A 22,586-nucleotide genomic window follows, 5' to 3' on the forward strand; every position below is an offset into this window, starting at 1 on the left:
TGGAATCCATTTCCCATGTAATGCACATGCACGTAATATTAGCATCTTCACTCTGATCTGTCATTCGGCAGGCTCCTGACACAAAACGCGCATTGCTTTCTCCCTCGGAAAATGCCGCAGGCTCTGAAAAATGTGCCAAGTGCTGTCTATTAATACACTTCGCCTTTTTATCTCATCCATTTAGCCTGTTGTTTTAAGATTGCTAATAAACGTGACGCCTGTGTAAACACCGTCTTTGGCTTACCCCTGGGAAGAGCTGCATGCATTTTAATTCTGAGGGCAAATTTAGAGTAATTACTGTTAGGCCTGTTTTGTTGCAGGAAGTGATGGAGTTATCACTTAATTGATACTGTTGTTGCCTAAATGATCAGTATGAGTCACAATCACAATCAAAATTGGCCTGGTTTTGATTAATATTTGCTAGTATTTTAACTTGAAAGTATACAGAGAGAGAGAGCTTTTATTTTGCTTGATGAAAATTAGTTATTGAATTATTAAAGTACTTGATTAAATTGTATATGTAGATTGTTTGTATACACATTTTTGTACTGCCTTTATGCTGATTTAAACTAAATAGTAGACATTACATAGATATTAGATTTTATAGATTTATTAATGTCTATAATAAATATTACTGATCCCAAACTTTTGATAAAATATGCACTGCCAGTCAAAAGTTTGGGATTCTCTTATGTCTCTTATGCTCATCAAAGTTTCATTTATTTATAAAATACAAAATATTATTGCAATGTAAAATAACACTTTTCTGTTTTAATATACTTTAAAATATCATTTATTTCTGTGGTGCAAAGCTGATTTTTTTTTTATCAGCCATTACTCTACTCCCATTAGTCTACAGTGTCACATGATCCTTTTGGAACCTGTGATACTTTTTCTTTTAGGATTGTTTGATGAATAAAAAGTTAAAAAGACCAAAAAACCTTTTCTAACAAGTTTTTATCAGTGTAACACATTAATTTTTAAGATTTTTTTTTATTAAAAATAATTTAAGAAAGAAAGAATGAATGAAATAAAAATTTGATCACCCCAAACTTTAAATAAAAAATGTAAAATAATGTTTAATTGTTTTATTCATCAAAGAATCCTAAAAAAGTATCAGAGTTTCCCCCCCCAAAAAAAACAGAATTGTTTCCAACATTTGATCAGAATATTATATGATTTCTGAAGTGTATGATGCTGAAAATTCAGTTTTGCTTTTATAAATATGTTAAAATAGAAAACCACCATTTTTAAATTGCAATAATATCCCACAATATTACTGTGTATTTTTCTGTATTTTCTTCTTAAAATAGCATTAAAATCTTCTAAAAAATGATATATAACATTGCAAAATATATAAATGATAATTTGGATGAGAAAAAATAGCTTTTTGTCTCTGTGCCTTAATAAATAAACACATATAATAAAAATGTATATTTTAGACTTCATAAATTACTTAAAGTCATGGGAATTCAAACATAATCAAGATTCAAAATCGCAATGCATTAAGGTAATGTGTTTTATTTTCATAAAAATAGTTCTAAAATTAGGCTTAATTGTCGTTACACTAAATATAATTCCTTAGTTTTTATAACTCTAACATGTTCTTCACCGGCTTTGTGAAATTCCCTTTTTTTTTTAGAAAAGTAATGTTGTGACCACCTGCTGCATATATACCTTGCTTGAAATAAAAACTGAAACAGACTCGCTGCATTCAGTCTAAAAGAAACAAGCTGAAATTTCCAACTCCAAGTGAATTTTACTTCATGGTTCTGGAGGCAAAGTATTCTTATCAGCAACAGAAGCAAACAAGCAAGCAAGTATCCACTTAGCAACCTTCAGCAGAGATGAAAAAAGAGCAATTTCATGCTGAGATTAGAAGTGTGAAGCCGAGGTGGAAGTGCCACTGACAGACTAGGAAAACAATCTCGATTATGAGGGTCACCAGAAGATTGGAGAAGTTAGTCACAGTACTGAAGTACATGTTGAAGCAGAGCGTGACATTAAGTGCAAATTCAAGATGCATCTTCCACCAGGTTGTCCTAATGAATCAACACAAAACGACGACAGCTGGTTTTGAATTGCGAACTGTCAACTGTACGGGAGATCGACTGAAAAATTAGCACATGAACAGCATGCAAATAGGATGTTTACGCAAAGACAAAATTTATTCTGCTTACGGTGTTACAAATCAGTTTCATAACAACTACACTGATCCTAAAAAACTCAAGCCTCCCTAAAAACCTAGATGTGTTTTAGACAATTTTTTTTTGCATGGGTCGATGAGGAGATGAATCATGTAGTTTATTGTTCCCTGAGGGGTAATATAAGATCTAAATGCCTTCAGCAGGATGCATATGAGCATATGCCACATAGTATATTTCTATAATCTGGGAGCCTTCGAGACTGGTGGGAAGATGATTGACATCTTTATGAAACTATCAAGCACAGTAAAATGTGACATTCTCTGAATGTCACACATCAGCACTTGGAGACAAGCCAGTAGCGTCACTTTCATCATTATAGTGACACGAGTTGAGGCAGTGGCTCTCAGCTGGTTTCACTGCATTGGACATCAAGAATAGGATGGGAATAGGGCGTTTTACTCTTTTGGTTAGTGTAAATGTCATTTGAAATGCAACGGTTTTATGCTTTCAGCAGTTATTTACCCTGTTTAATTTTGGGTATGTGTATTCATGCTTTCCCATATTGGTATGTGTGTAAGATGAGGTTTCAGATTGTCCTGAAATACTATAGTTTTGATTGGATGAGTATTTTTTTCCCCCTTTCTTTTAATTAGCCTGTTTATTGCTCCACATTAATTATGCGTGATTATGTGGTTAGTTGAATTTTATTACGGCTGTGAATCAATTTATATGCCTGCTAATTAATTTAATTAAATTAATTTTTGCCAAATAATCCATTGAATTATGGAAGACCATTTCCGCCAGGTAAGAAAAAAATTCATGCCTTAAGTCGATATTATGGCATACTTAAGTCATAATTACGACATAAAAAGTCAAAATTATGACTTAAGTCATAAATACGAGATAATTAGTAGAAATTATGACTTAAATAAAAATTATGAGATAAAAAGTCAAAATTATGACCAGTCATAAATACAGGATAATTAGTCGAAATTATGAGATAAAAGGTCAAAATTATGACTTAAATCTTAAATACAAGATAGTCAAAATTATCACTTAAAAAGGCAAAATTATGAGATAAAAGTCGAAAATATGACTTAAAAGGTCAAAATTATGGCTTAAGTCATAAATACAAGATAGTCAAAATTATTCCTTAAAAAGGCAACATTATAATAAAAGTCGAAACTATGACTTAACTAAGTCATAATTACAAGATAAAAAGTGGAAATTATGACTTAAAATCATGAAATAAAAGGTCAAAATTATTACTTAAGTCATAAATACAAGATAAAAGTTCGAATTTATGACTCAAAAAGGAAAAATTATGAGATAAAGGTTAAAATGATGACTTAACTAAGTTATAATTATGAGATAAAAATGCCAAATTATGACTTTAAAAGATTAAATTATGAGATAAAAAAACTGAAATTATGATTTAACTAAGTCATAAATGAGATAAAAATAAATTTTAATAAATCAAAAATATGACTTTACAAGTTGAAATTGACTTAATGACTTTATACAGTAAACACACTGGTATCAGTGAGCCAGCAAGTCATAACTTTTGCCCCCGGTTTCACAGACAAGGCTTAAGCCTAATCCTAGACTAAAATGTAAGTCTGAGCTGTTTCAACTGAAACAAAATTGCACTGATTGATCTTAAAATATATCAGTGCCTTTCTTTTGTCTCAAGATGCACACCAGTAATGTTTTTTTTCTAAGCATGTTTATAAAAATTACTTAAATGTCCTAACTGAACTGTGGCCTAATCCTGGTTTAGTCTAAGCCCTGTCTGTGAAACCGGGCCTTAAAGTCATAATTTCGACTTTTATCTCATAATTTCGACTTTTGTCATTATTTTGACTTTACTTTTTATATTGTAATTATGACTTATGTCATAATTTTGACTTTTTATCTCGTAATTATGACTAAAGTCATAATTTCGCCTTTAAGTCATAATTTTGACTTTTTTTATTGTAATTATGGCTTAAGTCATAATTTTGACTTTTTATCTCGTAATTATGACTAAAGTCATAATTTCGCCTTTAAGTCATAATTTTGACTTTTTTTATTGTAATTATGGCTTAAGTCATAATTTTGACTTTTTATCTCGTAATTATGACTTAAGTCATAATTTCGCCTTTAAGTCAAAATTTCGCCTTTAAGTCATAATTTTGAAGTTTTTTATTGTAATTATGGCTTAAGTCATAATTTTGACTTTTTATCTCATAATTATGACTTAAGACTTAACTCATAATTTCAACTTTTTTAAGGCATGTTTTTTTTCTTACCTGGCAAAAATAGGCTTCCATATTGAATTAATCAGAATTAATTGCAAATATCTGTTGAAAAGTCATCAAATTAAAATGTGCATTTCCAAGCATTTAATAGACAAAGAGTGGCTTTAGAAAGCTTTTATTATGATGTTCAATTATACGGAAATCAAGTGTATAACTGACCTACGGTCCACAAAGCTATTCATTTCAGTCTTCGTGGCTATTTATGTAAGATACATTCATTTGCATTTACTTATTTTATTTATAAGTCTGTGCACAATAAACTGCATTGCATTGTATTTCACATTTGCATGTGTTGCTGTCTTATTAAGCAGACTCACAAAAACATGAATGGATATTTTAGGCAAAATTTCCATGATGGTTAGAAAATACCCTATTATAGAGTTTACATAAATAATAGAGGGCATGATAAATTGTAGCACATTTTAAAATGATTAATCACACTAAATGAACAGGTCAAATTGATGAGACTAATTTTTTAATTTGCATTTTCCCATGCTTTCTGTGACCCTTTTAATATGGCTCATCAGTTGAGGCCCAATGTAATGCATGCAGAAAAGTGTTTTTAGCTTGTGAGGATTTGATAGATGGTTGCAACCTTAGATTTTATCCAGTGTGACCTACTATTGCTGTGCTTTTCTCTTGGGGTGGGACAGAAAGTCAAATTGGGTGCGATTAAGGCGTGTATCTTCCCCATCAAAAATGTCATGCATTATCTGGTTAGGTTTGTAAAAGCTTTTATGAGGGTGTTTTTAATTATTTTGCATCACTCGAAATGATAAGAGAGACCAGAGTCAATTCGACACAAACACGAGAAAGAATGATAAATAATAAGACGCATAAATGAGTACCCCCGTTTATTAAATGTCAAAACTGAATACGTGATGACCTGTTATAACACAGAGCTCCAAAGATGCGATCAAATGAACGATGTAGCAGCCCCAAGCTGGAGTTAAAAGACTAGGCAATAATTGAAGGTGATGGAAAACATGAATATGTACATTGATTTCCAACAGCTGGTACTGGTAAAGGGCATGTAGTCACGCAGCATAATGCGTCTCAAGAAAAAAAACCAAAAAAACAATGCATTGTAAAATAAAGCTCCATAATTTAGGTACATAATTACCAGCGCTGTTTCAGTTCCTTCTCGTTCCATGATAAACACAAGGCTTGTAATAATGACTCACAATAATGTCATTGAGTGTTTTTTCGTGTCAAGAAGGCTTCATTTCTGTAAGGCAACTACAGATGACACTACTCTGCTGGGATTGCTAGCTATGAATTAGGTTTAATTGAGGGAGACCATCAAAAAGAAAATTATAGAGCTGGTTGAAAAGCACTTAAGGGTTGTAAAATCAAACTACTACAATAGGTCAAAGAATGAACTTGTTTACAACTTTCACACATTACTCATCAGTGTGAACCAAAGCAGCTTAATTTAAACTGGTGTCCTATTAAACATGTACTTGCCATTGTGCCATGTCTCTGACAAATCCAACTTAAAGAAATAGTTCACTTAAAACCAGCGACTCAAGTGGATTAGTTATTTATGTACAGCTGTGCTCATAAATTTACATACCCCTTGGAGATTATGCTTAATGTTAATAGTTTGAACAAAATTTGAGAGATTATGAAAACTGTACGTTATTTTTTATTTTGTACTTTCCAACATAAACTATTTAACATAACAGATGTTTTAATAATAACTGAATTTATATAAATGACCCCGCTCAAAATGTTGGTAAGCTTGAATCTTAATACTGTGTGTCTTTTCCTGGATGATCCACGACTGTTTTTATCTTTTGTGATGGTTGTTTATGAGTCCCTTGTTTGTCCTGAGCAGTTCATCTGCCTGCTGTTCCTCAAAAAAAAAAAATCCTCCAGCTCCTGCACTACAAATTTGAACACTTTCCAAAAGTGACAGTGTGAAAAGATGGATCTCAAAATCATAGAGAACAATTGAGGAACTCAAACATAACTCTGACAAAAGGTGAAAACATTTACTGATGTTCAAGAAGGCAACACAATGCATTAAGAGGCAGGGGGTGTAAACTTTTGAACAGGATGATTATGTGTACATTTTTCTTATTTCGTTTACAGATTTGTTTTTCTTCCCCTATTTAGTATTGCACTTCGGAAGCTACATAAATAATTTCATGTCTCCCAGAAGACACTATAAGTACAATTTACCCTGATCATCCAATTTAAAAAGTTTACATCCCCCAGCTTAATGCATTGTGTTGTTTTCTATAGCATCAATTAATGTTTTTATCTTTTGTAATAGTTATGTATGAGTCGCTCGATTGTCCTTGATTTAAAAAGATGGATCTCAAAATCATACATTCATTTTTGGAAATGGTTAAAATATGCAGATGCTGCTGGAAAATCAAAAATGTGCAGGAGCTGGAGGACTTTTCTGAAGCAGCCGAACTGCTCAGGGTAAACAAAGAACTTATAAACCACTATCACAAAACATAAAAACAGTCGTGAATCATCCAGGAAACAACACACAGTATTAGGATTCAAGGGTATGTAAACTTTTGAATAAAGTCATTTTTATAAATTTTGTTGTTGTTTTGTCTTGTGGAGTATATTAAACATCTGTTATGTGAAATATCTTATTCAGAACATCACTAAATAAAAGGTAACATGCAATTTTTTTATGATCCCCCTTATTATTTTAAATTTTTTAACATTTTGCATATTCTGCAAGGGATATGTAAGCTTATGAGCACAATTGTCTTTAGAGGCTCCGGTGATGCCTAATAGTCTTTTGCATTTAAAGGAGGAGGTCATGTGATTTGAAAACTGTTGTTTTAATTATTTATTTTATTGACTTGATTGACCTTGATTGATTGGCTTCTTGCAGGTTAGGAAACTTTCTCATGAGCAGATAGACGGGTAGATGGTGGGCAGAAAAGTACATCACAGGGAGCTGTTCCATTACCTGCATATTAAATTTTCACTGTGAAACCGCCTACTACTTTAATACTTTTAATAGTAGCGACTAACATCCTGTGCGGTGTTGATCAAAAGAACTGCGGACAGTTTAAAAACCCCCTCTCAATTCTGATCAAATCTGAAACCTCAATCCTCAAAAATGGACAATTTTGTCATTATACTCGTTTTATACTTTTATGCTCTTATTTGTTCTGTAGAACATGAAAAGAGACTCTTAAGTTTTTATTTTTTCCATTGACCATTCCTAGTGTCTGTCAAGCTCCAAAAATGGCAAAACTATAAAGGTTCATATGACTCAAGCTAAAGTTTAGGAGTATAGTGCATGAGTCATACACATTTGTCCTAATTATGTGAAAGAAACGGGTTGTCCTTTACAGCTTGATTGATGTGGTCACTGAACTATCGTTGTATGAAAAAAGTATTTGTGGTGAAATTCTTCACATTTCACCTTCAGAGATCTACGGAAAACAATTAACAGCATGTTTGGAATGTCTTAGTGAATAACTAGAGCAATTTTTCCATTTAGGTGAACTATTCCTCTACTCATGCAATTAAATGTGAGCATTTCAAAGATGTGGTTCAAAGGAACAACAGGAGGAAGGCGAGAAGGTTTACGGGCAGTCATGCTCTTAAAAAAGTTTACCTCTGACTCCCCGGTGCAGAGAATGCGTTTTTTTAGCGGTAGGTCATACCTCGCACTCTCTGGAGCCCGAGATGGTGCAGGTGCACGCCCCGTTCACCAAAGAGTCCATGGTCTCCGCATTGGCATGGTTGTAGCTTAGATAATACTCTTGAAGTTGAGAGTTGATGTTATGCTCTGGCTCTCGAGCCTTTTTCCTGCGCTTGCGTCGAATGGAGTGCTGCTGGAGTTGCCTCATGCTGTTGGGGTATCGTCGCCACGACACATAAATCACTAATAGGATTAAAGACACCGAGAGAAATAGGGCAACGCTGCCAGCGATGATCTTGTGGAAGGTCATATGCTCAAACTCAGGTTCGGGGGTGAAGGGTAGGCTGCTAGGTGTTACCGTTAGGAATTCATTGTTGGACTGAACAGGGAATAAAACCTTTGGGGTGAGTCTTTGTACGTGGGTAACTTGAGAAAGCTGTTTAGTTGTGGTGCGTGGGGTTGTAGTGGTGGTTGTGGGTGGCTTTGTTACATAAAGAGTTGTCGTAGTAGTAGTCAAAAGGAGAGTTAATTCCGTAGTCGGCTCCACAGTGAATATCTCCTCACACACTGAATTGTTCCTCACTGTGTCCATGACTCTTTCTCCCTGAAGGGATTTGGGAGTGCTGCAAATAATGCTGGCATCTCTAGTCCCCCTGAAGTTTCTCAGCCAAGACACCAGAGGGCAGATACTTGAGCTACAGTCCCATATGTTTCCTGCCAGGTTGATAGTGCTAATGGAGATCCACGATGAAACAACTTCCAGGGACACGTTGCTGATCTTGTTAGACTCCAGATTGAGCGTATGCAAGTTGGGCAGACACCTAAAAATAGCAGGATCCAAAACTTGAATCTCATTGCCCGATAGATCCAATTTCTGCAAAGTGTGCCAAGTCCAAGGCGAACCTTGGACGACCGTCCGAATGCGATTCCATTGGAGATAGAGAGCCTGCAGATTTAAGAGGCGTGGAAATAGGAAAAAGTTAATCCTGGAAAACTGATTGTGTTCAAGGTGAAGTTCAGTCAGCCGGAGGAGTCCGAGAAAGGTCGTGCGAGTTATAGTCCGCAGGCGGTTGTAACCCAAATCTAGAAACTCCAAGCTTCGACATTCCATGAAAGTACGGACGGGGATGGTTTTGATGTTGTTTGATCGCAGGTGTAGGTTTTGAAGCTTTCGTAGTCCGTGAAAATGCCCCGGCATTAAGTCCTGCAGCTGGTTGTAGGACAGGTCGAGGTTGCGCAGGTTCGGGACGGTCTCAAAGGTGCCGTTCTGCAACTGCACAATCTTGTTAGAGCTCAGGATTAGTTCCTTCAGCCTACGCAGTCCCTGGAAGGCTAGCCTATCCACTACACTGATGGAATTGTGGTCCAGGTAGAGCCAGACCAGCTGGTTGAGGTGAGCAAACTGGTAAGGTAGCAACAACAAGAGGCTGTTGTACCGCAGGGATAGACCCTGGCACCCTAGAGAGATGTTCTCCGGGACGTCTTGAAAGGCGCCAGACTCGCAGTAAACAATCTTGCCTTCGCAGCGGCAACTCACAGGGCACATCCGCTCCCCCTTGCTGAGCAGCAGGAGAACAGAAGCATGGAGAAGAAAACATGACAGGCGCCCTTCCCAGAGTAAGGGCCCTGTGGAGAGACACAGACAGAACACAGACAGACAACATTTGAGGTCAGTTTTAGTATTCACCCTGGAGAGCACAGGTTTGCAAGTGACAGAGTGGGTGCACGCATCCATTATGCACAGCCTCATCTTTATCATCAAGGAAAACGACTCATGACTGATGGATGGGGAACATCCTGTAGAGTGTGCAGAGTGTTTTCAAGCTATTAAGACGTAATGCATGAAATCTGAAAAAAAAAAAAAAAAAATGCACTGGGGACCCTCTAATTGAATACGAGGGTTCGAGTGGAATTATCTATCATTTAGCGCTACACCTTTTAATGTACCCTGGTTTTAGCCAAAATGGAAGCGAGTGGGAAGCAGAGAGGGTGTCTGAAATGAATGGAAATCAATCAGATCCACTTATCAGAGCAGAGCAAATCAGCATACGTCTAACATATGCACGGAACAGTTCGCTGTTTCTTGTACGCTAATGTTGGAGATTAAAAATAGCATTCACAATCTATATAGCTCAAAGCAGCTGAACACCGAATACATCTTCACACTAAATTAACTATGAGAGAAAGGCAACATCAGGGTCATCTGTCTCAAAGTTTGCTTGTATCATTAGCCACTAACACATGACAAATACATTTCCCACTGTTCTGCTGCTTTGCGTTGATGCTTTAACAAGAAGAGATGTGCAACAGCAATGGGGCATACCAAACGGTTTACACAGTCATCAATTTTATATAATAGTGTCCTATTGGGGCTGTAAATATGTTTCATCCTGTGGCTAAAGGCCAGTCACCCATCTCCTGCTGACTAGTTATTGGAACAGAGAGATGGCATTGAGACCACGTTGCTTCCCATAGCAGCAGAGATCATTAACGACATGGTTTTAGTGGATAAAGACCCGTAAGAATGCGGTAATTTTTCCAACGTGAGACTTCGCAACCAAGCGAGCTGGCTGTATTCCCTATTGGCTTTTATATAGAAAGGAGACAACATTTTATAAGTAATTATATGACCCATTAATACTGCACATTCTATTAATTGGGGACAAAATATTTGATGAAAACAGCACTCCCACTGAGATATGGATGGGTTTTCCTTGAGGCAGTGGGCTACTCGATGGATTTGGTACATTTTCTATTGCTTGTTATTAAAGTGGTACAACAAGAAAAAACTTCATCCAAAAAAAAAAAAAAAGGCTGCATGCGAACCTTAGCAATCAATCTCCACGTCTGGCTGTGAAAGAAATCAATGAACAAATTAAACCTTTGAGAGTCATTAGAGGCTAAAGATTTGCAGAGCTGATTCGCTTAATGTTTTCCTCTCACTTAACTGTTTAAAATCAAGAGCAGATAAGGATGTTTTTAAAAGCATAGCTGCCCGGTGTGTTCGTAATGGAGGGATAGGTTTTTGAAGCTTTTCTGTGCTTTCCTGACTGATTTTGATTTTCTTGAATTAGGTTGCTTTAAACTCAACACGAAGTCAGAATTGATCCGTTTACCTTATCAATACGCAATCCTGGTTTTAATTAGTGTTTGTAGTGTTTCATCAAAATGTAATAACCTTCACAAAAATTAGGTATACACTGGCATTCAAAAGTTTGGGATCAGTTTTTAGTTATTTGAAATGGAACATTACTTCCATTCTTACAGTTTTTCTATCTTAATATACTTTAAAATATTCTGTGATGCAAAGCCATCAGCTGATTTATTGTCAATGTTGGCTTTTTTTATTCTTTGATGAATAAGAATTTACAAAGAACAACATTTATTCGAAATAGAAATCATCTCTAGAAAACTAATTGGCATTTGAGACACTCATGTCCATGTTTCTGTGGTTCAGAGGGCTATTAACAAAGCCTTTGACATCAGGACGAGGAGAGAGGCTGAGAGAATGAGGGCTGCCATCTCCCTTGGCAAAAAGACAAGTTGATATTTCAAATGAATGCTGCAGTGTTCCATTACCCTGACATGGAGAGTAATACCCGGGCCGGACTCAGCAGGAGATGATTAAGAAACAAGATGAATGCGATGAGGGTTTGAGAAATAATGCAGCAGGGTAACAAACCAAATAAAGCAAAATGTGGCAGACAGACCACATTTATCCAATTCTTCAGGTACACAAGAGTGTTTACATCTTTGGTGCTAGCAGAGCGGTCTGTCTTTTTATCCAAAGCCCAACTAGAAATGCACCAGATGGAGAAAGGTCAAGAGTTACTTTAGAGTAAGCATTTGTGTTCAAATTAGAACTGTCAATTGAATTTAGTACGATTAATTACATAAAAGTAACTCATAATGAATGCATTATCTTCATTTGGGAGGTCTTCTTAGCTAAAATTGATAAATGCAATCAATTTGAAAATGATTAACTAAACAGCATATCATACAGTTCATTTAATTAACGTTTTTAATCAATTAAAAAGTTTAAACTTTAAAGGATGTTGCTTGATGCTTTGTGGTAGATTAACTTTCACTCAAGCATCAATTCCCAGTTCACAGAATGAGTTCCCAACACTTTCCAATGAGGTCTATTAAAGTTTTCTCTTTTCAGGCTGTCTGTCCACAGGGACTTGCCTTCCCAATGGACTCCCCTTGCAAGGAGTTTGCTGTGCTTTTGTAATGCGTTTTTCTCTGTGTCCTCAAGAGTTTTAGCATTTAAGGGCATGGCTAATCCCAATTTGAGTCTATTGTGTGTCACTCGATCATAAGGGAAACTGATCTGATTGAAATACAAGCCTTGTCAAGAGCCATAGGAGAGGGCAAACTAAACCTTGCCTGAGGAAAAGGTGAAAACATATTGTGGTTCTGAGAATTTCATTATTTTTGTCAGTGGTAAAGCTGGAATTAACAAGCATTCAACCCCATCTGTTCTCTGTGCAATTACTATAGATCAACCGGTGCAGGCAACGCCAAGGTCACAGGTTCAAATCCCAGAGGGCATACATGCTTATGCAAAATATAAATTGATTGCACTGTAAGTTGCTCTTTTTTTTGCAACCCGTTTTGTTTCCGTATTGTGATTTATTTTGTGAAACAGCATTGCTTGATTCTATGATTTTAGGGCTTAAAGTGGGCATTTCATAGTAGAATAGAGTCATAATGTCAGTTTGCAGTGGGTTTGAAGGACTACTCCCCTCCTGAAACACTCACTTTTGAGGAGGCTTTTGAGGACCGGGACGTGGAGGCGTGAAGATCAAGTTCACTCCAGAGCATCTCTACTTATCCCAGTTGAAAAACTGCTTTTTAAAAGCCACCATTACTTGCTGTCATTGTTTATTTTATAATTACACACGGTAGGCAGCATTAGCTGCACTTTCAGGAAAAAGGGTACAAAAGCTGTCACTGGGGCAGTACCTTTTCAAAGGGTACTAATATGTACCTTTAAAGTAAGTTAAATAAGGTACAAAGGTGTACTTTTGAAAAGGTACCACCCCATTGACCTTTTTGTCTGAGAGTGAACAGTAAATTAACACTACTGTATGCTTAAATGTGACCCTGGACAATAAAACCAGTCTTAAAAGAGTAGTTCACTTCCAGAACAAAAATTCACAGATAATGTGCTCACCCCCTTGCAATCCAAGATGTTTAGGTGTTTCTTTCTTTCCTCAGTTGTAAAGATTTTTTTTTTTTTTTGAGGAAAACATTTCATTTTGATGGACTTCTATGGTGCCCTAAGTCCAAAATGCAGTTTAAATGCAGCTTCAAAGTGCTCTAAACGATCCCAGCGATCTTTGTAAACACTGGGTTGGTAAATCTGCAGTGATGTAAGACTATTTTGAAGTTGGAGGAGAAAATGAGATTGGAGTTTTTCGACATAGCCTAACTCTCTTGAACTGGAATACACAAGATGAGTTAAAAAGTATATAAATTGTATTATTTATTTGTTTATTTATTTTTTTGTTTGTTTTTAGAAAATAACCAATTGATTTGCTAGAAAAGACCCTCAGTTTAGAGCCCTTTGAAGCTGCATTTAAACTGCATTTGGAAGTTCAAACTGGGGGGGGACCATAGAAGTCCTTTATATGGAGAGAAATCCTGAAATGTTTTTCTTAAAAAACAATTTCTTTATGACTGTAAATTTTTGTTCTGGAAGTGAACTATTCCTTTAAGTATGGGTATATTTAACCAAAAATACATTGTATGCGTCAAAATTATTGATTTGTCTCTTATGCCAAAAACCATTAGGACATTAAGTAAAGGTCATGTTCCATGAAAATATTTTGTAAATATATCATCATCAAACTTAATTTTTGATTAGTAATATGCATTGCTAAGAACTTAATTTGGACAATTTTAAAGGCAATTTTCTCAATATTTTGACCTTTTTTTGCACCCTCATTCCAGATTCTCAGCCAAATATTGTCCTATCCTAACAAACCATACATCAAAGCTCATTTATTCAGCATTCAAATGATGCATAAATCTCGATTTAAAAAAATTGACCCTTATGACCAGTTTTGTGGTCCATGGTCACAAATTTCTATTTGACTATTGGTTAGCATTAAGTCAAAGTGCTATCATTTTCGGTATAAACTGTTTGCTTATTTAATTAGATTTCAGTATTTAATGTTCAGGTATTGAATTGTATTGAAATGTTCATGGATGAATCTGTAGTAGTAGTACTAGTAGTAATAAACATATTACATAAAACTTGTTGACTTTTAAGTGTTTATCAAATGAATAAACTGTATTGTGGCTACTTATATAGTCTGGGAAGAATAACCATTCATCCTACCTATATTAAAGCTAGTTTGATGTGCATGACTGGAATAGCAAAATATTCCTAATGCGGTTGGATTTGTGCCATATGGGCAAAGCTCTCCTTTGCCCTGGAGTCCTTAAGATAATGCATTTTGATAATAATATTAAATTAGATTAATCTTGATAGAGCATAGAGTTATCAGCTGGTGTTTTCTCTGGCATACATTAAGCATACACTCACATTAACATATTTGTGATTTGAAAATGAATTATTCATGTCAACATACTTCATTTAACACTGTTTAGCTCTGAGACTCCGAATGGAGTGTTTGTTAAAGATTTTATCACAGGATGCTCCACGCATTATGCCAAGTTTGGGAATTCTCTGGTTTTCAGGTGCAGCTTCTGTAGGAGGACCTCACTTGCTCCTTTTAGAGGTGCTTGGAGTACTTCCAACATTTGGTTCGAGATAATAACTGATCACGCCTCGGCCCTGCAACTTGTTTTTAAGCATGTTTTTGTTTATAATTGACTATATATCTGAATTATAAATCTCTAATATAAGATTTGTACTGTATTTTAGAAGCTAATTGTGACATCAGTGCACTAGGGAAAGTACAGTACAGTAGTGATCTATACAGAGTATGAAACTGCAGGAACAACATCTAGTTGTACCTTATTCAGAAGCAGCACAAAGAATCAGCAGTGTCCACAGATGGAGGCTTTCTAATACAAAGCCTTAATTGATTATAACATGGCCACTGATTCAAATGATGATTGAGGTGTTTGTGGATTTCAGTGGGAAGCACAAGGAAATTAAACATTATGAAGCCCAGCAACTGCTGAGTGCAGCCTATATGCAAAGACACAAAAGGCAAGGTCTATCATTTTCCACTGAACTGCCAGCAAGAGACCAATTACAACAGTGTAAAAAGCCCCTTTCCATATGATTCAGATTTGTTATAAAGCGTCTCCAAGCAATTAATAGGGTTGTTGACAGGAAATACTTTTGGGAAGTTGATGTCTTGGGTTGTGCCATGCAAAAATCGAGGAGATTGTGGTCGTTGCTTTAATTATTATGCATGCAGATGGGAGACTATACTTATCATTTTGCTTACAATAAGGGAAAAAGTCATGTTTTTGCTTTTAACTAAATAGGATGGTCTTGACATGTGACAAATGCTTATAATTAACCAGTAAAGGCAAAAGGGTGACATTTTACTTAAATCGTGATAAAATAAATGCACCAAGGATTATAGATCAAGGAGGAAACGCACATCTACTGCACGCGTTACTGTGGGCAACAGCGCATTATTTTCTCACTAAAGAAAAAAAGATAATTTGTTGGTTCAATCTGTCTGTAATAATTGAAAAGCTACAAAACTGAAGTCAGTTTTAAAGACAAACACATAAAAAGATAAGCTTTTGTTAAAATATTTCTCGCATCATATTAAGATCTTTGAAATCGCACGATAAAGCTTGCTTTGTACAAAAAGTCTCACATTTGAAAGTCCAGACGCAATAACGCTTTGACATTTCAGCTCCGTATTTCACTATAAATTACAAGGCGTTTGAGTAAATGCGTGCGTCTAGTGATGAATGATCAGGAAGGTGGAAAGGAACATGACTGAAATCAGGAATGGGGAAATTGATTGCCCATCGAAATGCATGCAAAACAAACCCGCAGACACACATCCATAATGAACAAACGCGTCAAAACCACACAATTATCGCATTTGCAACAGATGATTGCAAGTTGCATGCCATTACGCACTTAAATGCAAAAACATGTTCATTGAGCAAACCAAAAGAAATGTTTCTTTGCTTTGTGATCTTACCCATGGCACTGGTTCTGCTCCAGTTGAGTGTTTAGAAGGTGATTCACTCCAGAAATCTCTCAACTAAATAGTGCAACTAAATAAAAGCGTCAGTTTATTGAGCGCAGTTCCGCGCAAGTCAAATCGACCAGCATAACTACAAAAAAACGAGTTGATATCTCAGGGTTACCGATTCCCAAGAATATTAAATCGCGGGATGATCACGTTGAGAAGTTTCATCAGCTGGTAAAAGGCGTCATGATCCATACTGTGGCTGTGAAAGGACGCGGGATGCTGGAATCTTTGGGATGCGCGCAGCTTCAGCACCGGTGAGTCTGAGGGACGTGTTGCATCCGCCAGTTACAATGTTGCGCTGCGAGCGATTCAGGAGCGTCGCGGATGGACGGCAGCAATCAGACGTCACGCGTCTGGGGGTGGCTGTGGTTTAGTGGTTTCATGATTGAAGATCTGCGCTGGAAGCTGATAGGCTGCAGGTTCTCAACTGCACTCAAACAAGTTGATTCATCAAATATCTCTGTTGTTTGCCTGTAGACGATTCAGAGAGACTAAATATGTGCGTTTTCATGTTTCACTATTATATTTTGGATAAAATATAAATAATACATTTTATTTTGTGTCACAACACTATTGTCAACAGTGGTTTTTCATTTAAATTCACAACTAGTTTGTTCATGCCACTGGCTGCAGCTTCTAAAAAGAAAAATGGTCAATTTCTTAGTAAATATTCTAGCTTTTTATCGATTTTGCCTTTTCTCTACTCTAACACACTTTCTTGAAATATTAATTTTTTTCTGTTTTGTGATTATTTTTTACTTGTATTTCTTAGCAGATACATACAGTAAGAACAGTTGAGTCAATAATTAAACTTGTTTATGAATTTACATATCCCTTGCAGCAACCTTAAAGTAATAGTTCACACAAAAATGAAAATTTGCTGAAAATGTATTCACCCCTCAGGCTAGCCAAGATGTAGATGAGTTTCCTTTTCAGTAGAGATTTGAAGAAATTATGCATTAGTCACTTGCTCACCAATGGATCTTTTTTTATTGAATGGGTGCCATCAGAATGTGAGTCCAAACATCTGATAAAACATCACAAAAATCCACAAGTAATCCACACCACTTCATCAATTAATGTCTTGTGAAGTGAAAAGCTGTTTATTTGTAAGAAACAAATCCATCATCATGATGTCCAAAATGCAGTTCCATAATCCCCAGTGAAATAAAATTGCATCCTATGTTGTCCTCACACATCAAAATGCACCCACATGTTTGTTTTAAGCTGTTTTCACTTGTAAACTGTGCTTGATCTGTGCATATTTCTCTCCTGATTCAGACCAGATGATTTCCCTGCTGAATAAAACCAGCCTAGGCTGGTTGGCTGGTCTTAGCTGGTTTAAGCTGGAAGTAGCTGTTTTTAGCTGGTGGTTTCCCAGCCAGCCAAAACCCTTCTAAAACCAGCCTGCTGACCAGATATGACCAGCTAAAACCAGGCTGGTTGACTAGCTAAAACAGTTTTTTTTTCACCAGGGTTCTTCCCTGAAGAAGAAGGATTTTTATTATTATTACTATAAAGTTGCTACACTCAGGAGTTATGATAAAGAGATTTATTTTCTGCATAGTTTAGATCCAACCTTGATCCAAAAAAAAAAAAGAACTCACCTGCCTGTAACTTTCTAGTTTGACTAACTTGTTCAGGTGTGTTTAATTAGGGTTAAAAATGAACTCTGCAGCAAAATGGATCTTGCTGGCCAGAGTTAAGAACCCCTGCTCTAAATGCTCTTGTTTCAACTTTGGGTCAAAGATGGACTAACCCAACTTTTGTGTTAAAAATTTAATTGGAAAAACTGGGTTTAGTTAGCCTGGGTGTCCCCATGCTGCCTTCCGCGCAGCGCGATTTTATTCACGCTGGAAGGTAGCATGGAAACCATGGACCAAATTTTCACCTCAGATAGGGAACCAATCACAGAACGGGGAGGGAGCAGCAAGACGATGACGCCTTCTATGCGTCGCGACTCACCGAAGCAGTTTGTTTATAACTATGGATCCAGCATGGCAGCAAGTTATCATTCGATGCAGCCGTTCACATGTCGCGCCTAAAAACGCGTGGAAAACGCTAGGCGCGTCGCTTTCTCCTTTCCAAACCGCTCGCAACCGCATCGCTTCCATTATGCGCGCGCATACCGCGCGTCTACATTTGAAATAACGAACTTTAGCGCGCAAAAGACGCGACATGTGAACGGCCCCTTAGATAGTGTTCTAAGTAGTTTAGAACGCAAGTTTATTTTGAAAAAAGAGCAACTTTTGGCGTTAAACCATCGCTCTGTATACGTCATCCGGTATGATTGAAACAATTGGCTATGAGCTACGCACAGGCGCATTTGATAGACATTAGTAGCGCCCAATAAACGGCTCTGGGCATTCGTAAACCACGCCTCAAATACGAGAAAATGAACATGTGGTTCCCAGACCACGAATCATGACGAAGTCATAACGTGGTCTGGCATTAGCCAGGCTAGGGTTTAGTGGTTTCATGATTGAATATCTTCGCTGGTAGCTGATAGTCTGCAGGTTGTCAACTGCACTCAGACAAGTTAATTCATCAAATATCTCTGTTGTCTATTTGTAAATGATTCAGAGTGACTACCGGTAAATATTTATGTTTTTATGTTTCTCTCTTATATATTGGGTGAAATATCAATCATGAATTGTATTTTTTTACGACACTATTGTCAACATTGTGGTTAATTACATTTGAATTCATAACTTTGATTTCAGCAGGTGTTGCAATTTTGTTCATGTCACTGGGTGTAGCTTCTAACAAGAAAACTGGCAATTTATTAAATATCCTAGCTTTTTTACTGATTCTCTTTCACCTTTCTTTACTCTACCACACTTTCTTGAGATTAGTTTAGTGATTCTTTTTTTTTTTCCTGTGATGTTTTGTGAATTTATTATCATTATATATTTTTTTTAGTTCTTAGCAGATACATAAAGTAGGTACAGCAATAGCAACTAAAATCTGTTTAATTTATTCACCCCTCAGGCCAGCCAAGTTGTAGATGAGTTTGTTTCTTCATCAGTACAGATTGAGAAATGTAGCATTGCATCACTTGCTCACCAATTGGTCCTTTGCAGTGAATGTGTGCGGTCAGAATGAGAGTCCATAAAGTTGATGAAAATCAAATCCATCAAGATCTTTTAACTTGAAACCATTGCTTCTAGCCAAAAATTGAGGTCCATGATCCATAATAACGCTCTCTCCAGTGAAAAAAACTAAAAAAAAAAAAAACATCCCTGTTGTCCTCTCACATCAAAATCCATCCACTTGTTAGTTTTTGCTTGTAAACGGTGCTTGATCTGTGCATATTTCTCTCTGATTCAGATGAGACAGCTTCACTGGAAAAAGCAATATTATGGATGGAAGATTTGTAATTGCTACTATATTTGTCTAAATAAATATATATTTTAAGTTTGATCTTGTTTTCTTAATATGATAAGTGACCTTATGGTTTTGTAAGGGATATGTGGTTTGGCCAGACAAATTGTGACAAATTGATTGTCTGAAAAGAGGACAATGTCTTAGATGTACTGTATCCCACCCTGACTTGTTGTCTCAAAAGAAAAGAGATCATTGCAGAAAAGAAAAATGTATTTGCTAGACCATTTCATTTTGTAGTTAAAAGCCTGATCCCTCAACCGCTGAATCAGGCAGTGATAACTCAACGTTTAAATATCAAAGTTTTGATGGCAAGAAAAAGGATGCACTGATTGACATGTAAATGAGGTCTCGTTTTGATGTCTAATTGTTTGATCTTACAGTACCTTACATCTCTTCTTCTGCCGTCTTTAAAGCAGGCAGAAGGCCATTATTAAGGTTTCATATAAAGTGATGTTATTGGCAAAATGAGATGTAGGCTCTAGAGCTATTTGCATTAGATCTTGTACCTGATAAATCTTAAGAAATACGAACCAAAACGGTCCTTGAGGTCAGCTGACCAGCTGGTTTTAATGACTCCAAGAACAAAGCCGAAAAGTGGAGATCGAGCTTTTGCAGCGATTGCTCCAAAACTTTGGAATGATCTACCCCTTTCTATTAGATTGGAACGTACTTTTACTGTTTTTAAACATAAGCTTAAAGAATACTTTCTAGCTCTAGCATTTAATGGGGTATAGTTTTTCAAACTGAGGTGTTTATTTTATTTCATTGTTAATTTATGTGGTGTTAATGATGTATGTTTATGATTATTTTTGTTTGTACAGCACTTTGTTCAATGACAAATTGTGTAAAAGCGCTTAATAAATAAAGTGAAAGAAAGAAAGAAAGAAAGAAAGAAAGAAAGAAAGAAAGAAAGAAAGAAAGAAAGAAAGAAAGAAAGAAAGAAAGAAAGAAAGAAAGAAAGAAAGAAAGAAAGAAAAGAAAGATCTTTAGTGTTTGATATTTTCCTGAAGACTTGCATGGACCACTTTATGATACCTTCATAGTGCATTTGTCATTTTTAAAGCTTGACAAAGTTCATCCTCATTCACTTTTCTGAGCATTTGCTTTTGTTTTTCACCAGACCAAAGAGGAAAGTTTAGGTTGGAACGAGGAGGTGTAAATGATGACAGATCTTACCTTCAACAAAATCAGTCTGTGCAGAATAAACACCCATTTCTCTGATTCCATGGAGGGCACTATAAATATCATGAAGTTTTATATGACAGTACGGTTTTAAAGTTTGCCCTGCAGAAGTTTAGAAAGGAAACAATCATTCATCGACACAAAAATGAAATCTTTTTGTAACAATATGAAGTCCCTTGGGACTGTTTTGCCCATTTAATGCTTCATTGAAGTCACCCTTTGAATAAATTAAAGTTGTTGGCAGACAGTAGGCGATGCTCTCGTGATCTTTAATTGATGTCAAATGTAATTATGTTGTAATTCTCACATCATCAGCCAAAGTCAGGAGTTGCTGTTGACTCACCAGAAAATCACAGATTAGCAGCCACATCATTTTGGACCAGAATCAGCTCTGATACAGAGCTATATGTGTTTAAAAGTGACGTTTAAAGGTCATATTAACATGACTCATGTGATTACGGCAATCGGTGATGTCTTTGTCCTGGCTGTACATGGGTGTTGTATATTTAATCCAGAACACTCATTCTCAAACCCTTGTGTTTTTTCATTAAACATTAAATTACCTCTGTGCAGTCTCTGAGATAATAATAGGCATATATGATTAAATGTCAGTTGCGTAACCTGTGAATGTACAGTATTACCTCAGCTGTTAGGTTTGAAGGCTTGCTTGCTTTCTAATTGACCGTGAGAGGACTTCTGTAAAGTTCAGTAGAGAATTGGGAAAAATTACATGATCATTATCATTAGTGCATTATTTGTTCATTTTCCCCACAGTTTCTTGAGTACGCCAAAAACTCAGATGTACAAGGTCATTTATTCTTGAAGAACAGCGTAGTGTAATAAACACTCTCAAACCTATTAAGCTCTTCATTTTGCCATCTGGTGCTCATCAGAAGTTTTCATCAGTACAGTGTAGCTATCACTTGCCAGTATTTTTTTACAGTTATATACTCTATATATCATACTCTATATGGTTTTATAGAAGTCAGATGACCTTAGAAACTTTAAAATGTGACCATTATTCTCATGCATCCATATACTGTGTGTATTTGTATATAGTAAAATGCTTTATATGTCTCTTTTTTTACTTCCCAAATTTGAATTATGGTTGTAAACAGGACGCAAAATTGAAACAAAGCAGCTGAATTAGTGGAGTCATACAAAGTCCTGGTGCTGATTTATTTATTTATCATTATTTAATTATGTTAACTCATTTATCTGTGTTTTATAAATCTGAAAACAATGTGGCTGATACTTTGGGATAATTAAATGCATAATTGAATGCATAATAAATTAAATTTAAGTCTAAGCAGGAAAATAAATAATAGTTGTATTAAGATTGAATACATTCTCTTTTCTGCTTTCCAATGTAATGTTTTGTGCGTTATTGCCAATATAAACTCTAACATTTAAAGCGATGCAAGAACTTAAATGACTAGCTCACCAGAATAAAAGTTCCTGATGATTTACTCACCCCCATGACATACCCCATGTCCTTCACTTGAAAAGAAATTAAGGTTTTTGATGAAAACTTTCCAGGATTTTTCTCCATATAGTGGACTTCAATGGGATCAATGGGTTGAAGGTCCAAACTGCAGTTTCAAAGCAGATTTAAAGGACTCTACACAATCCCAGCCGAGAAAGAAGGGTTTTGTCTAGTGAAACAATCAGTCATTTTCCAAAAAATAAAAATGTATATACTTTTTAACCACACACTAGCTCGACCTTACGCATT

The 22,586-nt window shown here is 36.0% G+C and overlaps 1 protein-coding gene across 1 annotated transcript in view; it reads right to left on the bottom strand.

The window, feature by feature from the left end:
* lrrtm4l2 (leucine rich repeat transmembrane neuronal 4 like 2) overlaps window positions 1-22,586 on the bottom strand; it is a 74,456-nt gene that overhangs the window by 16,764 nt on the left and 35,106 nt on the right. The window contains exon 2 of the mRNA XM_073819888.1: window positions 8,098-9,701. Within this exon, the coding sequence (XP_073675989.1) occupies window positions 8,098-9,701 (1,604 nt within the window). The remainder of the gene's footprint in view (window positions 1-8,097; window positions 9,702-22,586) is intronic.

Source organism: Garra rufa, chromosome 15 (assembly GCF_049309525.1).
Source record: "Garra rufa chromosome 15, GarRuf1.0, whole genome shotgun sequence".
Taxonomy (NCBI): Eukaryota; Metazoa; Chordata; class Actinopteri; order Cypriniformes; family Cyprinidae; genus Garra; species Garra rufa.